Genomic DNA, 21,827 nt, shown 5'->3' with positions numbered 1-21,827 from the left:
TGAGATTAAAAAATTTCATTCTGAGATTTTTATTAATATTAAATACCAATTTGTGCTATGGTTTTTAAAGAAATATTATCAACAATGAAATGATTTATTTATCAAGATCTATGAGAAGGGGAATTATTATTTTGCACTTCCAGCATTCTTTTTAATAGCTAGCGTAGAGCAATGGTAGACCATGTCCAATTTTTTTTGCTTTGGTCTTGTAGGTAAAATTTATGTTGAAAATGTTGGGTATAAAAAGGTTTGCTCCCAATTAAGGAATTGAAGCTGTTCGTCTTCAGTTGTCCTGGGTGGGGAGTAAGTAACCTTCTTTTACGTAATATTTTTACCAAATTTTTATTTATGAAAAAACGTTCAAAAGTGGATCTCTGTACCCTGCAGTAGCTTTTTATTCTTGCCAACTGGAATGATAGTTAGTTTTAGTTCACTTTGAAAATACTTTCCACACAGCTAGACACAGATAATTCAGAATTCACAGTATGCATAATGTGAATAAACAAAGTTGTTCATGAATCTGAGAAATAAGTCATGACAAGATGTACTTCAAAAAAAAACTTATCTATTTGCACATGTGATTATAGTGCGATAGATAACATACAAAAGAAAAACTTTTAACTTGCTACACAAAAAAGTCTGCAAGTACTGTCATCTAGTGTCATTTTGAAAAAACTGCCAAATTTTTAACTATTATGTCCAGTACTTTATGTTGCTATCTTAAGTTGGGCCATGATTAATATATGTTGAATAGAATCTTGTTATTTTTCACTTTGGTATGCTACTGATAGCATCTTTCCCTCAATATTTTCAGATTTTCGAAAATCAAGATATTTTAATTTATAGTTTTTTGATTTGCAACACATTTTCATTAACATTAAATATTTCTATATTCGTCAGCAGTTGTGGTGTTAAGACCTTCTACTGCACATTGTGCACAACTTCTCTCTGGTGATCAATTGAATCAATGAGTCCAAACCAGTCATGTCATCTCATGGGTTTTATAGTGAGGCTCTGATAAGTTGACCTCAGACTTAGACAATGTTTATTCCATTTTCGGGTAAAGGATAGTTTGCACCGAGTTGAGTTGGGTTATTTTCATAGTAGTTTTGCCAAAATATTTCAACTTGAATCCGTGCCAATAAGTTCCTCTTCCACTGAACTAACTCCTCAAAACCAGGTAAACATTGTCAAGGTCATAGCTCAGCTATCCAGAACTGCACCTAAAGAGATTCAGTCCCTTATTTAAGTAAAGAGTTAAATGATCTTTTATTTGATAGTCACTCTTCAGCACAGTGAGGAGATAACAGTTGTTTAAAAAATGAGAACCCTAGTAAGACATACTAAAATCGCAAGAACCCATTAGTTCTTCCGTTAGCGACAGCCATTCATGAAAAGACATTTTATTTATCAGTATAGTAACATTTTTTATATTTATGAATTCTGCTTTTCTTTTTTTCTCATCAATTCAAGTAACTATCAGTAACATATCCTTTGTTAATTAAAATTCAACCAGAAGAGAAATACACCAGCAAACTAGAAATTATCTTTTAATTAAAAAGTGAAATACAATTAGGCAATATTTTTACACAAGAATTATATGCTTTTTTACTTTATTCTACTATTATGTAAAATATTGTACTGGCAAAAATTTTTCCACTCATTTCAAACTTATATCGACGACTCCTGAATGAATTTTTACTAGTTTATGTCACTAACATATGATAAAATGAAATATCTACTTGACCACATGCGAGTTCATAATGCTGAGTTTTGTTGTGGTGTGTATATCCTATCTCACATAGTTAGAAAATGATTAGTTTAGAAAGTTGAAATATGCCTCTGTGGGACCTGTTTAGCATTAGTTGTCCCTTCTGTAACACATGATAATATCCCTCACCTAAAAATGGTTATAACACTTCAGTGCACGATTGACACTCATAGCCACTTCAAAACCGCCAAAATCTCCCTAAAAATTGTTGGGTGAACAATGGAAAAGTACCCAATATTTTTACTCATTACACAACACTTTCCATGTTAAGGTGACCACCTTGTTCATTTGGGTGGTTCAAAAATACATGTAAAAAAAAATTTCTCCTAGAGACCAGGACACCCCTCAATATTTTTAGACTTGTGGATAGCAATATACAGTAATCTCTCACTTATGCGCGACCTCTGTTATATGCGTTTTTCATTTATGCACAGTTTTCTCGCGGTCCCGGCCAGTGATACAGGAAAGTAATGCTAACTCTTATATGCGAAACCTAAAAAGCACATTTCACTTATACGCGATAATTAGTAAAATCGTCAATCTACACTTCGCTTATCGCAAGAATTCACCCTTCTTGTTTTGTATCTTGGTCTATTGTACCAATTCTTCCAAGAACGCGTTCTTTTTCGCACAAGTGTGCAATTGGGGGAGGGACAAGGGATTAATCTTGTGATTGACATCGAGAGGGGAGAACTGGTTACAACGAAATGGTTGACGTCACTAAAAGTCGCAGCCAATCGGTATGGATGACAAAAGCACACATCTCAGAAAATGCTTGATGTTTTTGGTCATTCGCTTTTGTACTGTACAGTGTAAAAATGGCGAAACGCACAAACTTGTCGATTTCTTTCAAAATGGATGTCATTAAAAAATTCGAAGAAAAATGCTTCAAATCAAAAACAGCGTTAACTGATCATTTCCATGTTCCAGAATCAACTTTAAGGGGGATTTTGAAAAACAAAGAATCTATAAAGGCAGCTTATCTAGAATGTGGAATAAAGGCCAAGAAAATGAGTCGAATTCAAAGCGGAAGGAACGAAGAATTTGAAAATGTTTTAGTTCTCTGGTTGAAAGAAACTCGTGCATCCAACCTTCCTGTAAACGTTGAACTTCTAAGGGAGAAAGCATTGGAATTGTCGAAAAATTATGACATGGAAAACTTTTCTGCATCTCATGGATGGGTTGAAAAATTCAAGATTAGACATGGATTGTCAACTCGTGTTCTTTCTGGTGAAAGTAAATGTGTCAGCATCGAATCTGTGGAACAATGGCTCAAGGACTTGCCTGATTTAATAAAAGAATACGAAGCAAAGGACATTTACTATTGCGACGAAACTGGACTTTTCTTTCGAGTAATGCCCGACCGAACTTTGGCGTTCAAAGGAGAACCCTGCCATAGTGGGAAAAAGAGTAAAGAAAGGTTGACTGCTTTGCTGTGCTGCAATGCCGACGGTTCAGATAAACTGCCTCCATAAGTCATTGGGAAGTCGAAAAATCCCCGATGCTTCAAAAATGTAAAACTTCCATGTGGTTATGCTAATAACAAGATGGCATGGATGACTTCGGGAATTTTTCTGGATTTCTTGCACAAATTTGACAGAAAAATGAAAAAAGAAACGAAAAATTATCCTATTTATGGATCAATGCCCAGCGCATCCAAAAGATCTTCCGTCTCTCAACAATATAAAGGTTACGTTTTTTCCTGCCAATTGCACAAGTAAACTTCAACCCATGGACCTGAGCATCATTCATTGCGTGAAAGTGCATTACAAGAAAAATTTAGTCCGGCGTCTTCTTGCTGCAGTAGAAATGAAACGTTCAGTAAAAGAACATCTGAGGACGATCACTGTACTGGATGCTATTCACATTGTATGCTTGTCATGGGCAAGCATTAATGAAACTTGTATCAAAAACTGTTTTAAGAAAGCAGGATTTTTGTTCCCAGAAGGAAGGGAATGCGAAGACGATAAAGAAGCTCAAAGCAAGGCAGAGGTAAGCAAAGACGATTGGAATGCAGTATCTGGCGGGCAGGCTTTGTGCACTTTCTCCGAGTTCGTGGATGTCGACGAAACTTTGATTACTACTGAGATGCGGGATATCCGTGATATTTCAGCGGAAATTGCCGACAACCAAGACAAAGATGTGGTAGACAATGAAGAAGAAGATGCAGCAAAAGTACCCCCCCCCCCCCCCCACCCACACGCAGCATTTGAAGCATTGGAAACTCTGCGGGATTATTTTCAATTTAATTCCGGAAGCGAAAGAACTTTTGCGCACCTTGTTGAACTTGAAAAGACTCTTATCGACAGTTCCCGAAAACAAAAACAAACCCATATTCAGGGCGATCATTCCAAGCTCGTCAGCTTGCGAGATCGAGATTCTCGCTTACGTGATCGGTTGTGACGTAGAAATGTCGCAAAGTAGCATTCTAATCTATTCGAACTTATCTTGCGGCTAGGTTTGAGTAGATTAGAATGCTACTTTGTGACATTTCTACGTCACAACCGATTACGTGAGCGAGAATCTCGATCTCGCAAGCTGACGAGCTTGGAATGACCGCCCTGGATTTTTTTGTAAAGAAAATGTAATTTAACAACAAGAGTTTGGTATGTAGGTAACAGCTTTGAATTTACATTATTAAATTACGATACTACCTAAGCAGAAATTTAATGCAAATTTATTATTAATATTAGTAGTGTTCTATTGGGATTAGTATAACTAATGTTAACTTTTCGCGTTTAAGCTTATTTTTGTGTTTTTCACTTATGCGCAAAAATTTCGTCTGAAAGAGTGCTCAATCCCCTCCCCCAAACTTCATCAGTATGGGGAGGGGGGTTAAAAAATACATAGAAATGAAAATATTATAGTATACACGAGTTATATGCATATACATTGCAATAAAATAATTATTTACAAAAAAAAAAAAAAAAAAAAAAACAGCTGGGAAAATTAAATGTTTCTAAATTTGTGACATTTTCTATGCTACGACTAATGTTAATTGTCGGAGACACCGACTTAAAATTTGAGTAAGCTAAAACTTTTACAGCATAATACTATTAGTAAGTCTAAAAAAATTAGGGGATGTCCTGTACTCTAGCTGAAAAAAAGTTTTTTGAATCACCCTATTGCTTATGTTCATCCATTTCTTCGGGTGGCCCTGACCAGTTGTTCCATAAAGACTCTACTTAATCTATTTTGGTGAATAAATGTTAAATTTTCGCATTTAGATAATTTCTCCCAAGACATGTTATAAATTTTGGGCCATCCTGAAACAAAATATGTAGAGTCCTTCCCTAGAGCCCAACAGTGTATATTTGCAACGTTAATAAGTCTCAGTGCTAGTTTTTTTCAATTTCTTGGACCGTTGGCCTCCCCGCACTGCGGGGTCTGCGGGTACGCAGATCGGGTGCTGGATACAATCCCAAAATTTTACTCTCAACCTATATCTATATGTCATTTAATAGCTGTTGGGAGACGCATGACATGCGTACTTTTATAAGTTTTCATTTTACACAGTTAAAAGAAAGTTCATTATCGTGAGAGAGTTTTTCAAATTTCAAAGGCAACAATTTTTGAAGGTACACATTTGACCTGTAGAAGGTAAAATATCTACTTAAAACAAAAAATGAATGAAAACGGTAAAGTAATGAAATGGAGTGGAATTTGATTTATAATATTTCATAATTTGGCATCAAAAATTAGATGCCATAACTACTGTCAGCATTTCGATGTTTGGCAAGATTCTCATTGAATCAATGCTAAACATTGTCGATTTTTCCACCACGAATGTGTAAAAATCTCTCCTGCATGGTTTCGCAACAAACTGGGAACTGTGAGTAAACAGGAGTACCTGTATGAGGGAAGAAACACCGCTCAATTAAAACTTAAAAAAGGTTTCATGCTCAATTAGCAGAAAGAAAATGGAATGTGGTAGGTCCGCTCTATAGACACAGCACAAGGCTCTTAAGATTTCTTTTGGGTATGCAATCATAGTGTTGCTCTAAATGTATGAGCGTGATTCTTTAGTCTTTTCTGACCTGATGATTTAGTGCGATCAGAAATAGTCCTAATTTATTAGGCATTCTAATTAACTTGCAATTTATTAGGTACACCTAACTAAGGTTAGTAAAAAGAGCCAGTTCTCTATTTAAGTCAAAATCGAATAAAGTCAACAACTTGCTGATTAAGCCTCGCTTAAATAACACATTCCTTTTCAATTGTAACTAGCTTTTATATAGGAATTCCAAAACTTCAATAGCGCAATTACAATTTAAATATTCCATTTAGTGTATTTAAAAACAAAAACTCACAGTTCATGAATCAAGCAAAGTACCTACTAGGAGATCGTACATAATATGATGACTATGTTTGAGGAAAAGAAATAATATTTCACAGAGCTAACAATGTTCTTTGAATCTTAATTTTCACAATATTAAAATGTGCTTTAGTTCTTGTCTAACTGGAGAACTAGAGGCCCCTTAAAACAATAATCTTTGAATTGATATATTGGAACTCTAATAATTTTCATACCAGTGATTATTAGTCGATTATTAAAGAAAAATTAGTATTAGAAACTTAATGTGACAGATTGTCAAGTTCATAAGCTAAATTTAAAAAAATCAGTAGAGTCAAACCAGCCAAGCAACAGTGGAGGAGAAAAAGGTGTGTACTGGATTTCGCCTAAACTTTGTTGTCAGTAACAAGTTTGATGGGTGGGTTACACCCTATGGAAGGGATCAATCAAAAGGAGGGGACATTTTACTGATAAGAGAAGGATTTCACAGGGATATTTTTCCCCTACGAACTCCCCTTCCACACACAACTTGTTAGTGGGTACGTCAGCCATTTTTTTTTTTAAATTCTTTCTCTAGCTATATTCGACTTTGATATTAAGTTCTCCTCAAAATAAGCATTAGTTACATGAAATCAAACCGGGGAGAGAAACTCTTAATTTATGAAGATTACATGTTCTGAATAAATCAGAAACCTTTCCGAAATGATGCTGTTCTTTTTAATAAATTAAATATAATTAAAATGACAAAGAGGTTGTCACAGGTTTGAGGGTGCAAAAAAAAAAGGCAACCACGTTTGATGGAACATTAAAAAAAAAGGCGTGCATGTTCAAGGATGCTAATCAAGTAAAATGAAATAGAATTTTATAAAAGGCAGACCAGTCCGCCCCTGTAAACACCTCAAATGGATATAAAGCTACAAATTAGCCGGAGCTTAATGTATAAACACTACACCCCAACTATTGCTACAAAGCATGTTGCAAAAAGAAGAGGTTGCGATTTTGATGAGAAATAAATACCTTTGTTACTTATATATTTGAACAAATTATATTTTTTGAAGGAAATAATTGCCAAAGGCCATTATTTCCTAAAAATAAAATTATTCACAAGCATTAAAAGTCAGAAACTTCTTAAATCAAGAAAAATTGCATATATGTATGCTCTGGAAGTTTTATAAAAACAGCATATAAAAAAGAAAGGATTTACAAAAAACATCAAGTCAGAAACAAACACAAAATCATTCATTACTTTTCAGGTTAAGAATTACAGAGCAATTTTTTTTAACATTTAAAAGCTCAAAATTGAGAACAAAAATGTCTAGTAGAAGAACAACAATAATTAATAACACAATCCCCCCCCCCCCCAAAAAAAAAAAAAAACATGATAGATTTAACAGAATATTCAATGTAGTTGTAACTAGACATCTTGTTATTCTGCTATAACTAAATTATGTTTTAACTTGAATAATTGGGATAAATTTTGCAAAAATTCACAGCACTTCACATGTAACACAATTTTTACAAAACATAACTGGCCTACTTTATATTAGAGTTCAAAAACTATTCAAATGAAAACATGATCATGATTAAGTAGAATCAGTTATTCTTGTGGGCAGCTAATCCAAAGAAACGGTACCCTACTTCTTTTTTGGCTTTCCATATGTACAAGATTGAATTTTTTTTTAAAGATGAATCTGTAGTAAGTAAAAAATATTTCAACATCAGAATAAATTATTAACAAAATATAAAATTCTACAAAACGTACCTTCTTATGCTACCATAGGTATGGTATTAATATGGAAGTATCTTTAACATAGCTGATATATTTAGGGTCATTGCCCCATTTTTGAAGTCCGTGTTTTTCCAAAATTGGTATTCCACTGATTCTAGTTATGAGGAACATGTCAAAAACGGGACATAAAACTGTCAACATTTCTTTTCCTCTGAAGGTAGAGCTGGCTGAAAAGTACAAACCAAACCACAAAAGAATTTCTCCTAGATAATTGGGATGTCGAGAAACAGACCATAGACCAGTAGTAATATATTTTCCCTGCAAAATAAATGAACGAGATTACATTTCCAAAAAATCTGATGTGGACACCACATTACTTCTTTTTAAATATTTTAAATAATGCCTGTTTTTTTAATAACTAAAAAAAAACAAGTAAGCACTTTTAAATATTTTCTCCCCTAGTTTGAATTGATGCAAAAAAAAACGTTTCACCGAGACAAATTTCCCCAATATCAAACATTTTAACATGATTAATGGATAACTCTCTAAATATCGCCAAGAGTGCCAGACTAAAACAAAATAAAAAAAAAAAGACGACTAAACTCTTGATGATATATTGCCAAGTGTTTGCATTGAAATTAACGCTGCTTATCTCCAAAAAGGTGTAGAAAATCCTTTTTGGAACATCCAAATGCAACAAAAAGGGTAGGTGCACAACTAGATCCCACTAAGAGTCTGCTTACCAAATTTCAACTTTCTACGGCATATCGTTTTTGAGTTATGCAAGATACATACGCACATACATATGGCTGTCGCGAGGAAACTCGTAATTAACTCGGGGATCATCAAAATGGATATTTCTGTTGTCCATACGTTCTTACGCATATATGCACATGCGTTCTGGTCAAAAAAAAAAAAAACACTCGACATTCATTCAGGGATGAGTAAAATGGAAATTTATGCCGAAATTTCAGGGAATTTTTTTGTGTATAGAATACTTCCTTTACTATGTAAAAGGAAGTAAAATAATTAAAACAAAGCTAGATTAAAACTTAAAAAGGTTGAAGAATTGGGGGGGAAAAAAATTGGTTTTCCAACAATAGGTTAATGAGTTAAAACAAATAATTTATTTTTCTTATTTCTATGTTATTAGATTTATTTATATCTTTTTAATTTAAAGTCTTTGCTCAGATCTAAAAAGTCCAATCTTACTTATATCTACTAAAACAATCGAAGTAAATAAAGACTGAACTATCCTCGTTCCTAGCTGCCCAATAGGATTTCTAAATAAATCTCTTCAAATCCTCATATATACAATAGCCAACGATCGAGTGACGCTGACGTCATCAACAATGAAACTCGCACCACGGCATAATAATTTGATAATTGACATGCAGGGAAATAAATGCTTTATTTTTACAGGGCTGAACTGGATCCGGTAACTTAACTGTTTTACTGGTAAGACTCATTTTAGGGGAATGAAGAAACGTAAAAATAGTCAACAAAGAACGCTATCTATTGGAGTTTAGGGTTAATTCACTGGATTTAGGGTAAAAATTTCAACTATTAAAATATCACCAAATAGCCAATTGCTTCGTTAAAATGTAGAAGCAATATTCACCCGTCATACCTTGAAAAGCGACTTTCTAGTATAAAAATAACGCTGAACCGAACAGAATATAATGAAAACTAATGATACGTTATTACCATCGGTCAACTAAGTTAGCAATCTGAAGCTAGTTAGATGAAAATTGTGATAATTTTGTACAAAAATTTTAATAGCACTACATTTAACCTTTTTTGGAACATGTAATTATTAGAACACATGAAAAATTTAGGAATCATAAAACTAAATTCAAATAAAGTTGAGGTATGCAAGTAAGGTTGACATATAATACTCACTCACTCTGAGAGCCAAGGTGGGGTTCCCCCAAAAGTGTGGGTTCTAAGTTTCCGACAAAGCTGATATAGCGCCATGAGCCCCCCCCCCCTCCAGGTGGACACCCTCTGCATAATTTAATTATATTAGAAAGTTCCTTGAAAAAACGGTTATAATTTCCAAGTGATTTTTTATGGTTTGAGTAACACTTTTTAATCAAGCCAAATACTGAAAATTCAAAAATTTACTTAAAGCTTCCAGAAAATATTTTTATTTGTTCAAAACTCGATTTTTAATTAAAGATTCTATTATAATCCTACACAAAGAATTTATGAATGCATACAATAACTTTTGGCTTATAAAATTACTAGTCAAAATACTTAAAGAGTTTTATACAATACCATTCAAAACTTATAAAGCTTTATTTCTGCCCCTTATCTCAAATGACAAAATTAATATGTCAGTTGAGGTAAAGGGAAGAGGCAGTTATGTGTTGGGGGATGTTTGCAGATTAGTTTCAGAGATCAAGAACATTCAGGATGATTGTTTTAAAATTTAAAAAAAGTGAGAGGATGTCAGTGAAAAGAATATAAAAAGTAGGGAGATGACAACCCCTCTGGGGCAAAGGGTGAGCTTAAGGCAGAAACATCTTATTTTTCCAGAAGTAAGCAACATCAAACAGTATGTAATTAAATGCTAAGCCGATTTTAAAGTATCTCAAATTACTTTTAAAAACTTCTCAAAATAATGTCAATAGAAAGCAAATTATTTTATTATGACCAGAATTTACTTATAAAATTTTTTACATGGAGCTTTTAAAATTTTTAAGAGGTAATTCAAAAAAAAAAAAAAAAAGAGCTTTGACCCAAATTACCTTAAAAATCAAAATATTATAGGGAAATAAATTGGTAAAACATCCCCCACCCCCTAAATTAGCACTTTGTTGATTTAAATCAGCTTGATTTAAATCAAGTGATTAAAAAAAAATAATTTATTAAAATCCTTTAATTTAATTTTATTAATGAATTTTGTGTGTATCGATTTTCGGACTCCTGCAATATTGCTTTTATTCGAAAATAAGTTCAGAACAAATAAAAATTTGCAATTTTTCTTATACACCAAGACTAATAAAGTTAAGAAAAGTAATTATTCAACATGGTATTTTAACACTAAAAACATACATGATTGTGGAAACCTTATCTTTAGCAAAGCATAAAACAAAATCAGGTACTTTTCCGTTAGCCAGGCACAAGTGAAAATCGCCAAATGATTACTCCCAACGCCAAGTGAATACGCCCAACAAGGATTGTAAGAAAATTGGCGGATTTCTACCTCAATTTGGGGAATAATCGCTTGGCATTGGGTGTAATCATTTTGCTTGCGCCCGGCTAACAGAAAAGTACCCAAAATCACATTTTATGTAAACATTCTAACATATTTATAAATCTTACATATGTATTGAATAACTCATTCTAATTTTAAGAGTAAACTGAATGGATTCATTAGTTCAGATTGCTTTATTTTCAAGGTTTTTTGCCTTCTTCATTCCAACTGAACACTTAAATCTGTTTTAGAGCTTTTGTTGACTACACTGATAAACATGGAAAACTGCCAAATTTTAAGAAAATTTTCTTCTACAAAGTACGAAAGGTATAATTCTAGGAAATAGTTGCACCACTGTAATTATAGTTGATGGATTTGTGGTTGCAGCTGGGGGGGGTGGGGGGGGGGGGGTTGTTAAACTTAATTTGAATCATGCATTTGCATTATAGCTGTTCTACTTATACCTATTATGAAAAAATAACTACTACCATGAAATGAAAATAACTATCTTTTTCATGTATTGTATGAAACATATTATGTTGATAAATGTAAAAGAAATTAAGTATCTACAAATTTTTGAATATTTAAAACAATCAAAAAAATTTGATTTAAATTTTAAAAATCTGACTTTTTTTATTTAAAAAAAAATAAAAATAGTCATGAACCCTGCTTCAAATGACAGACTAATGAAAGTCACACTATCATAACTTGGCAGGAGCACATAAAAACACTTGTCTGGTGCACACTAAGAGTAGAGTGGGACTCATGTTCTCATAGCCATAGAACATAATTTTGAAAGAATTTGATTTCAAGATTATGTCATGGGGATCAGTGAGGAATAAGATTCTGCAAACAATGCAGTAATAACGTGAAAAAGTCATCATTTTTAGATTTGGGTTAGTCTGGCCCTAAGGTATAGAAATTACTTCAAAAATTTTATTTAACATTTTAAAATACATTTAAGCTATGTGCTTATTTTAAATAAAAATAAAAATATATGCAAAAATAAAAAGAAAATAACCAAATATTCTATTAAACCTCTATCATCTGAGCTGTACTAAAAAATATGATACATTTTTAAGCAGAATCAGTTATGTTATGACGATACACACCTTATTTTCTGGAATATTGCAAAAAACAGACTTTTGGAAATCAGCAACAACTTCAAATGTGAATCCAAACGCCCACAGACCAAAACCAAGGTAATCTCTGATGGTGAAAGGGGAGTAATCTGGACGACTAAGGAGCATCATTGTGGGTAGGAGAGTGATGAAAATCCACATACCTTAAATGAACAACTAGAAATTAATTTGAAATCTAAGAAATCTCATGAGTAAATTTTCCACAAAAAAAGAAGAAGAAGGTATATACAGTTGGGACAAACCTTTCCTGGTTACACTGTGAAGGCTACTCAGATCCTAGCCACAATATTAAGACACTGCCAGGTTAGGTTTGCTCTAACTATACTAAAATCTGTCCATGAAGAGTTGACCCTTTGCTCCGCCTTGTTTCCAAATTGTCCATTTTTGTGAAGGGGTCATATGGAGAGGAAAGTTGGAACAGAATTTGCAAGTGCGTCATTGGTTTTAGATTTTGAATACATCACCTTGGAATTTAAGAAATTAGCCAAAGAGGTAAAACATTTTAATTTTGTGCGATCAAGGCAGATGTCTCACAGGACAGATCACATCCTAGGTAAGTGGGTGGGTCTTGGTTTTACTTCTTTCAGCAGCCAATAATCAGAGGTAACGCCTCCTATAATTAGTTTCAATCGAAAATTGGCAAGAGTAGGGTTGCAATAAGGAATGCAAAGCTTGCCATTTTTACTTCTTTACCTACTCTGCAGTTATTGTTGCAACTTTAACCTTTCAGGTCTAAACAATAACATAACAAACATATACTAGAAGTAAAATTTTTTTTTTTCATATAGCCAAAATATTGCTAAATTCCAAAGTGTGGCAAACGTCCTTTCTTCCTTCTCTACCTATTTTAAGAAATGGACTTGTTTTCTCAAATGATTTTCAAGGGTCATTTGTTAGCGGTTGGACTATAACTTATTTTCTTCTAGTAAACACAGTTAGAGCAAATCTAACCTGGCAGCATTGTGAAGGCTGCGCAGGTCCTAATCACAGCATTGTGATGCTGCCAGGTTAGATTTGCCACAACTAGTCTTTGCATTCATTCCATGAAAATTAATAGCAAATCTCTAATCCCTACAGTCAAGGCCAAATTTAGCTACATGCTAGGCATTTTTAGCTGACCTGAAATATGCCGTTCCCTTTCCATCAAACTCAAGGAAGCCAACTTCAGCCCTAATTTTACCTTCGTAAAATTTTTGCCTCTTACGCCATGCAAATATACTTGAAAAAGAAAAGGCCACAAGGCTTCAACAATGCTCCATTCACATGTTTTGATGTCAGGTTTTCTTTTTGAAGACTACTAGGGTTCGCCCAGCGGTCGAACTTCGACCATATTCATTTCTGAATGTTTAAGAAAACATAAATGAATTTCCCTGTTTCTAACACGTTTATTTCTAATCTTAAACATTTGTTTAGCGTGCATCTGGGAACATATAATTTTTACATGTGCTCACAATACCAAACAGTTATAATTTATTCCAATTTTGCTTTCTGTATATGGTGTAGCATAGCCTATTAATAAGGCTCTTGCGCAAAAGAAAAAAAAAAAAAGAAAAAGAACCAAAGCTTTATTAAAGAACCAAAGGGAATATTTTGATTATTGGGAAATTGGCATTGGACACATCCCTTGTGATAACCCTATGCAAATATATATTTCTCCATTCTTTGCTTACATATGCAAAGGGAAAACATTTCTTGCACAGGCATTGGTGCTGGGCAGTTCTCAAAAGGTGGGAGCAAACACAGACCTCAACTTTGAAGCTTCAACACGAAATAACTTTCATTTTAATTGACACAAAAATTTTTGAATTAAATAATAATACTGTATAGACACAAGAATTGACATAAATTATGGAAAAAATGCTCTTCAAATACCCTTAAAAAATATTTTCTTTGCTAAAAGACACAATTTTGACTTTCAAAACGTTAACTGAGCAAATGTACCACCAAAAAAAATATTTTTTTTTATTATTTCCAAATGTTTAAAAACAAAATGAAGGGTATTAATCTCAAACTGAATATTTTTTTGATAATATTTTCTACAAATTAAAAAATTAAAGACAGATTATTTATTGTGTAAAAATTTTTAGAAAAAAAGGAATTTGGAAGTTTCATGTATGTCCAAAAGTTACGATCTTGACAATGCTATTATTTGAGTACTAAGTATATGATTTATATGTTTTAAAGGTATTTTTCGATCCTCAAAATCAATTGTTAATCATTTTAAAGTGTTTTCATATGCTTTTATGCAGTATCTTTGAAGCAAAATCATTTTTCTTAAACATATGTGTGAGATGTCCAAATTGCGTTACGATCTAGACGCCGATAATTCTGTCCATTTATTCAATATTATAATCAGGGTTTCCGCTACGGTCGCATTTTTCGCATAATGCGAAAGCACTATCCGAATTGCGAAAATAAAGCAATGCAGTTTCGTTTTTTGCTCAAATAAAAAATAAATTAGTTTTTTAAATAAAGAAGAAATGTATGATCCTAGAGAGGAAGCGTGCATGGCGATAATCAACTTAATCTTTTTTAAATCTTAGCTAAGATGTTTAAACTACAATTAAGTTCAATAACTATTAGTCTTATCTAGCATTATGTCCCCCCAAAAACTGCTTTATTAGGAGGAGGGGACTGCAACATTCTAAACACCAATCATGTTTTCTTTTTTTATTTTATGTTTTAAAAAAAATTGCTGTTGTACTTATTTCTTCAAGGATGTCACAAATGAAATTTTATTTTCAACCGGAGATGAAACACACTGAGGCATATATAAATATATGAGAATGTGTAACATTTTAGCATTTTGCTAACATTTTTCCATCAATTTTAGCTTTTATGCTAAAGAACTTTTGAACCCAGCTTAAACCCTGATTATAATATGATCTTCTGTCTTGTAACCTTAATAAAAAAGGCTATTATAATGTTAATTTCTTTAATCCATTGGTAATTTGCACAATTCATACGTTATGCATTCAACATTACATAAATAACAGTAGAAACTCAAGTTATGATCGTAACGAATAGTAAACAAAGGCGGCAAAAATCGCCAAACAAAACCCCGTTTGGCGGCAACTCACAGCGTACGAAAAGCAAAGGGTTACCAGAGAGGAATTCAGGTTTTCGCCAACAACGTTGGTTTTGGCGACTTTATCAACTGCGTTGGCAAAATGGATGTTTTTTTTCCCCGAATTCTACGAAACCATAACAAAATTTTATTATTTCAAGACAAGCATATAAGGTCATTCGTGTACTTCATAAATCCTCTATTTTTCATTGCAGAATTTAAAAATAGGTAAAATTTTCATTGGAACAGTTTAAAAACTGAAACTTTCATTATGATGATGTCCAAAATCTGTTACCTACTGGAGAACTGTTTGTCCAAAATCTGTTACCCACAGACCGATAATTAAATTTGCTATTTATTAATTTTTATAAGTACCTGCTGTCTTTTTATGTTTGTGTATGATGTTCTAGGTGGACATGCTATGCAATAAAAGCAAAATTGATTTCAAATTCCAAAATTTTAAAAATGGCTCAAAAGCAACGTTTTTGTTTCCACCTTTTGAGGACTACCCTGCTAAAAAATTAACACCAATAGATAAAGATCGCCAATTTCCCGATTATCGAAATTTGCCCGAATGAAATGATACCACAAAACTCAATTATTGCATAAAACTTCTGAAAAAAAAAATTGTGATTAAAAAGTCGACTATAATTGATTAAGTTACCCTGATCTTTGGCATTAGAGGCATCAAATTTCAAACGGTCAAATGAACCAACCCTACATGCTGAATTAAAGATTGTAAATTGGAAAACACAGGATGTCACAACAATAGTACAATTTAAAAAAGTTTTCTTTGTGATTTTTTTTTATGGTTAAGGGCTGTTCATAGCTGCGATGTCACACTTTTTTTTGCTGACATATTTGACCCCCTTTTCCCTTTGTCACAAAGTTTCACACTTCACCATACCTCTTCTTTCTTTGTTTAAATAAAACAACGCGACAAATGCCATTCTTATTTTTAAAAAAAATGTGATGTCATATTCTCCCCGCTGCACTTATAATTCCCCCCCCCCCCTTGTAATAAACTGTTACAATTTCATGAATTCCACCAAAAAGCACAACTTCATTCTTGGACAGCACCCTGCTTTGTTATAACCCTGTGCAAATAGATATTTCCCTACTATTACATACGCAAAGGAGAAACAATAGTCCCGCTGGCACTGTCAAAAAATTGATACCAATGGATTAAGATTGCCTATTTCTCAGAAAATTGAAATCTTACTGAATGAAAAGATACTGGACAACTCAGTTAATACTTAAAACCTTTGAAAAACAAATTTCATATCTTAACACTCAAGTGAGAATTAGCAACACATAATATTATCCAGCAATTTCTTTCGAGCATACAAACCAGCAATATGGGAAAAATATTTATATTAAATATAAGCTATACTCTCTCTATGTGCAATACATTTATATAAAAACAAAAGTCAATACAGTAGACCCCCGTTTTATGTGGATTCGATTATACGCGATTTAAGATTTGACACCTTCATTTCATTTTATGTGGATGAGTTTTGGTTTTACCCTGATACGGCAATGCAAACAGATCAAGTTTTTCCCTCTTTCAAACTCCAAACTCCTAAATATTTCAGATTACGAGTAATAAACTGCATTTTGGCGTGCTAATAATCGAGCTTGGGCCACTAGAGACATGTTATGCGATTGGTTCCAGAGCTCTTTCCAGAAGTAAAGTTATTAACCTCACACAGTTCAGAACTCACTGGAAGAGGCTTTAGGAGTGACAAAGGAGGACAAAAGCAACGAGGATACCGACATCGACAACACAGTAAAAAACGTTAACATTGAAATTTTTTAGCCATTCCTTGACAATAGAAATGATCTTTCTAATTTGTTAGTGAAGGAAGATTCCATCATGGAAATCATCATAGATGTGCTAATGCTCTGCAAAGAATTACAGAGAAAAATTTTTGACTGCCAAAACACTATTATAGGCAGTTCCTGTTTGTAAACACTAAATTAATTTGTGTTTTCTTTAAGTAGGTTGTGCATAGAAATCGATATACAGTTAGCTCTCTGTTTAACGACGCTCTATTTAACCACTTTCTCTATTTAAAGACAGCTTTTCATGGTCCCAAATGGTCCACTATAGTGTTAAAAGCATTCTATTTAAGGACGCTTTCTACTTCAGGACGATTTTTTGTGATTGAAAGTCATTAAATAGACAGCCAACTGTACTTACATATTAAACTAATGACAATTAGTCATTACTAGAATGAAGTATTTTTTTATCTACGGAACCTAACCCCTATTTTAACACTAATATTAAGTCTTAATTAACGCGGCATTTTGTGGAACGTAAGTCCCGCGTAAAACAAGGGTCTACTGTACCATTTTTTTTTGTTCCTCAAAGCATAGGTTAGAAGTAAATATGTTTTAAATTTCAAAAAATCCCACCTCAAATAATTTCGAAACTTAGGAACTTTAAAATAAAATGTAAAAAATCTTTTTTTAGTTCTAGAGACTATTTCTCTAAGCTTGCTTCATGGTAAAAGTATGAAATAAAATAAGTATGTGATTTCTTGATTGCAACACTCAAATATTGAAGTTGATTTTAATATCTCTATGTTTATGTTAATTCTAAAACAGGCAATAAAATTAAAATTGAAAGTTTTCGAGAAGAAATAGGCGGTATACAGCACTGCTGGAATAGCTTTTACTATACCACCTATATTTCTTCTCCTCTCAATTTTTAATTTAAATTTCAATGGCTGCTTTAGAATTAACATAAACATAAAATATCAAGATCAACTTCAATTTTTTGAGTGTTGCAATAAGAAATCATGCACTTATTTTATTTAATACCTTTTAATGCAAACCAAGCTTTTAGAATTAGTTTTTAAAATTAAGAAAACATTTTTAATATTTTATTTAAATTTCCTTTTTTTTCTTTATTATTACTTTCTTCTATATCTAATATATAGAAGAAAGTATTGGATTGGTGCAAATTTTCGAATTTCGACGGATTCGAACGTTTTGAGGTGTGCTGAGTCCATTTCGACTATTTTTGGAAAATGTCTGTCTGTCAGTGTGTATGTGTGTGTGACCAGTTTTTTTGTGGCTGCTCTACAGCAAAAACTACCGCATGAAACTGAACGAAATTTGGTACACATATGTGCCCCTATGTGAATTTGTGCCTATTGGTTTTCGGCGCGAATTCCTCCAAGGGGGGTGGAGCAATGGGACGTTTTTTTGAGTTACGCATGCTTGCTATTCCTCAGGAAGTAACTGGCGGAATCAAACAAAATTTGGTCCACATGTTGCCCCTAACAGGAGCAAGTGCTGATTCAATTTGGGTGTCAATAGCTCAAATGGGGGTTGAGTTATAGAACGTTTTTTGTCGTCAATTGTGACTGCTGTATCTCAAGAAATAACGAACAGAATCAAACAAAATTTTTTTGACAAGTAGCCCTTAGTGGGTATAAGAGCTGATTTTATTTTGGTGTCAACAGCTAAAAAGGGGGGGGTAGCACAATTGCCCGTTCTTTTTTTCCATTGTGAGTGCCCTATCTCAAGAAGTAATGCTAGGTTCTGGTTGAAATTTGGAATATATGTGAATCCATACGTAAACAGGCTTCGGTTCAATTTTGACTCCAATCGCTCCAAGAGGTGTTGATTTTTTTTTGCAAATAAATATAGCTTTATCAATGCAACAATAAGAAAGATAAATCCTAATAGATTGTCATCTGCGTATTTCTCGTGATTTTAATTGTATGGAAATGATCGGAAATATTATCTCAATGATTTAAAATTTTTAACTGTTGCCATCTTATGTTTGTTAATAAATAAAATATTTGTAATTAATTCAAGCATGGCTTTTAAAATAACTTTCAATTTTTTCTCTTTGCTTTGCTTTTACAATAATTCAGACATTGGGATGGTCGTCAAGTTTTTGCATGTGTAATTTTGTTTTTGTTAGGAATATTGCTTCCTCGTCAAACATGGGGAGGGCTCAGAAAAAAAAGAAAAATATAGAAGAAAGTTTCGTGATGGCCACAACATACTAGTTTTTAACATGATTTTGAAAATCTGGGAGCATGAATTAAAATCCAGTTTTTTTTGAGCATAAATAGTTGCCATTTTAGAAACATGAAAAGCTACACATTTACAACTATGCATGTGTTTCAAATTTTATGTTAAAATGCACATTACTGTGTCAAAGTTTTTTTCTTTAAGTTTAATCTTAAATTTTAAATTCAAATTTAAGTAAATGATTCAATTTTTCAGAAAAAAAAACATAATTAAGAAAATATCTTAAGTATAATGCCCGTTTCTTTTCTTCCTAATCTATATTGTGGACGGATATGATTAAAAAAAATGCATTGTTTTCATCATTTTTACTATCTCAAGATGTAGGGATTTTGCAAATGATTAGAGACAAACTGAACATTTTTGTGAATAATTTCCCTAAGCAAGATCCAGATTAAGTAAACCAATGATCTTTGAATCCTTACATTAAAATAATTATTTAAAAAAAAGAAAAAGCTTGAAAAATATATATATATGCAAAGAAGTGTGAGCTTCTCGATGAAACCTCATCCGAGGAAAGTCAGTGCTTCCCTTTCCTCGGATGACTTTTCAATATACAGTCGGACCTCCATATATCGAACTTCCACATATCGAAATTTTCTATATATCGAAATCCCAGCACATTTCCATGTTCATTACATAGAAAATTTGTTTCTATATATCGAAAAATTCTCTATATATCGAAATTTTTCTCGAGACATTCGTAGATTTTTTTTTCCACTTTAGACTGTTTGTCTCATGAAAAATGAAGGTTAGGGGAGAAAATTATGTTCACTAAAGGTTGCTATGAAACTCGCAAGGAATCTGTGCGGGGTTGAGGGGTGTGAAGATAGGTCGTTGTTCCGTTCTGGAGTTCTTAAATTCCGTCAAGTTCATTTCAAATCTTAGTTATAACCATTAACACTGTAAAATCAGTTTCAAGTTATCCCTTTTGTCTGTTGATTATCATTTTTAATCTTTTTAGCTTCAGTAAAAATCATTCAGGTTAAGTAGATTGATTTTTCAATTTTCTCTCGATTACATTGTCAAAACGAAAATACTCTAATGTTGCGGATCAAGTTGAAATGCCGAGGAATGAAGATGTATGAAGATGCAAAAGTGTAATTTCTGTTAATTTTTTAATTCTTAAGTTTCGTTTAATCCGATGCTCGTATAAATTAGAAATTGGGTTTCATACAAGAAAATTAGCTTTAATTTTAATGTTTTAGGAGATTTTTGTGATAAAAACAGATTGTTTCTATATATCGAAATTTCTATATATCGAATTTTTTTCCGGCAATTTGCTACTTCGATATACGGAGGTCCGACTGTATATATTTTTTTCAAGCTTTTTGTACATACATATATATATGTGTATGTACATTTCCCATAAATTTTAAAACAGAATATTTAAAAAAAAACCAAAATCTTTAAAATCTTTAAACTAAACTTTTTGCATGACTCATATGGTCATATGGGACAATTAATCAGGCTTGAAACTCAGCTAACGCCCGATCACACATTCGAGTGCCCAGCGATCACTACTAATCTTCTGAGAAATGGACTGGCTCCGCTCAGCGAGTAACTACAAGAAGTCCTCTACAATCTGGACACACCGATACTGGATGAAGTAGCAATCAAGCCCTTCGGTAAAATTTAAGGTCCATGGAAACAAAAATAACAATCTGACTTCCCTCACAGACAAACTAGGGTGAATTTACATTGAAGAATAGATTTGGTTCCTTCATACATTTATTGGATTGTTTGCTAAATGGTTGCTTTCTGAATTTTTTTTATTTTTATTTGCTCTTGTTCATATTTTAACTTTTAATAAAACTTAGTTTTACATTTTTAAATTGATATTCTTAGAGAGTTGAAGCAAATGTATTCTCAAAAAACATTTCATTTGTGCATCAACAACAGATTAAAACATTTTTAATGCCTTATAGAGCTATTCAACAGCATAAGTTTTTCATATTATGGTAAAGGGTTTAAAGAATTACTACCCACCTTGTAGTGTCCAATACACAAAGAATCGTTTTGGATTTTCTCTAACTTTATCAAATCTTCTATCTTTTCCACTTTTGATTACTCTTATAAACAGAAATGTGCCAAGCCTAAAAGAAGTAATGTTCAAGAGTTAAATGAAATATAAATTAGTTTATTAAAGATATAAAGAATATTAATTAATGATAACAAACAATAAATTTATTGTAATCAATGGATCATGAAAAGCTTTGTTGTATTGCTAACTTTTGAGCATACGTTTGTACCTGTCAAGGTCATCTCTGAACCTAAATCTGAGAGACATCTGAATTATTTCTAAATATCTGCGAGTCCCATGCATGGCTGAAGAAAGACTGAGATGTTACCAATTATGATAAAATGTTGAAATACAACCCTGACTTAGGCTTATCCGAGGAACACAATTTTTAAAGCTTGTTAAATCGTCTTTTGTTAGAGCATTACTAAAGATGAAAACAGTCGGAAAAAAACCGGAAAATTTCCGTAAAAAGCGGAAAAAAACCGTTTTTTTCCGAAAAAATAAATTTCCACTTTGGAAAAATTGAAAGAAAAAAAAAAAAAAAAAGAA

The 21,827-nt window shown here is 32.7% G+C and overlaps 3 protein-coding genes across 5 annotated transcripts in view; 2 read left to right on the top strand and 1 right to left on the bottom strand.

The window, feature by feature from the left end:
* LOC129230080 (uncharacterized) overlaps positions 1-21,827 on the bottom strand; it is a 77,730-nt gene that overhangs the window by 42,276 nt on the left and 13,627 nt on the right. Inside the window, exons 3-6 of one of the 3 annotated variants that reach the window (XM_054864472.1) lie at positions 21,245-21,351; positions 12,109-12,281; positions 7,828-8,112; positions 253-1,223 (exon numbers count right to left, since the gene is read on the bottom strand). In XM_054864472.1, coding sequence (XP_054720447.1) covers positions 7,837-8,112; positions 12,109-12,281; positions 21,245-21,351 — 556 coding nt within the window. In that variant the 3' untranslated portion in view covers positions 253-1,223; positions 7,828-7,836. Of the gene's footprint in view, positions 1-252; positions 1,224-7,463; positions 8,113-12,108; positions 12,282-21,244; positions 21,352-21,827 lie in introns of those variants that run through there. The other 2 variants (XM_054864473.1, XM_054864471.1) reach the window with 2 other exon arrangements.
* LOC129230390 (tigger transposable element-derived protein 6-like) lies at positions 2,782-3,246 on the top strand. Its single transcript, XM_054864789.1, has one exon. The coding sequence runs from the start codon at positions 2,782-2,784 to the stop codon at positions 3,244-3,246; it is 465 nt and encodes a 154-aa protein (XP_054720764.1).
* Positions 3,407-5,253, top strand: LOC129230389 (tigger transposable element-derived protein 6-like). The gene is made up of 2 exons (XM_054864788.1): positions 3,407-3,946; positions 5,236-5,253. Exons 1-2 carry the CDS (start codon positions 3,407-3,409, stop codon positions 5,251-5,253), a joined length of 558 nt encoding a protein of 185 aa, XP_054720763.1.

Source organism: Uloborus diversus, chromosome 9 (assembly GCF_026930045.1).
Source record: "Uloborus diversus isolate 005 chromosome 9, Udiv.v.3.1, whole genome shotgun sequence".
NCBI lineage: Eukaryota > Metazoa > Arthropoda > Arachnida > Araneae > Uloboridae > Uloborus > Uloborus diversus.
Note: the sequence above shows the minus strand (reverse complement) of the source record. Positions and strands in the feature narration are given on the sequence as shown.

Coding starts and splice junctions, on each gene's coding strand:
- LOC129230390 (XM_054864789.1), top strand. CDS start 2,782: ATGAGTCGAATTCAAAGCGGAAGGAACGAAGAATTTGAAAATGTTTTA.
- LOC129230389 (XM_054864788.1), top strand. CDS start 3,407: ATGGATCAATGCCCAGCGCATCCAAAAGATCTTCCGTCTCTCAACAAT.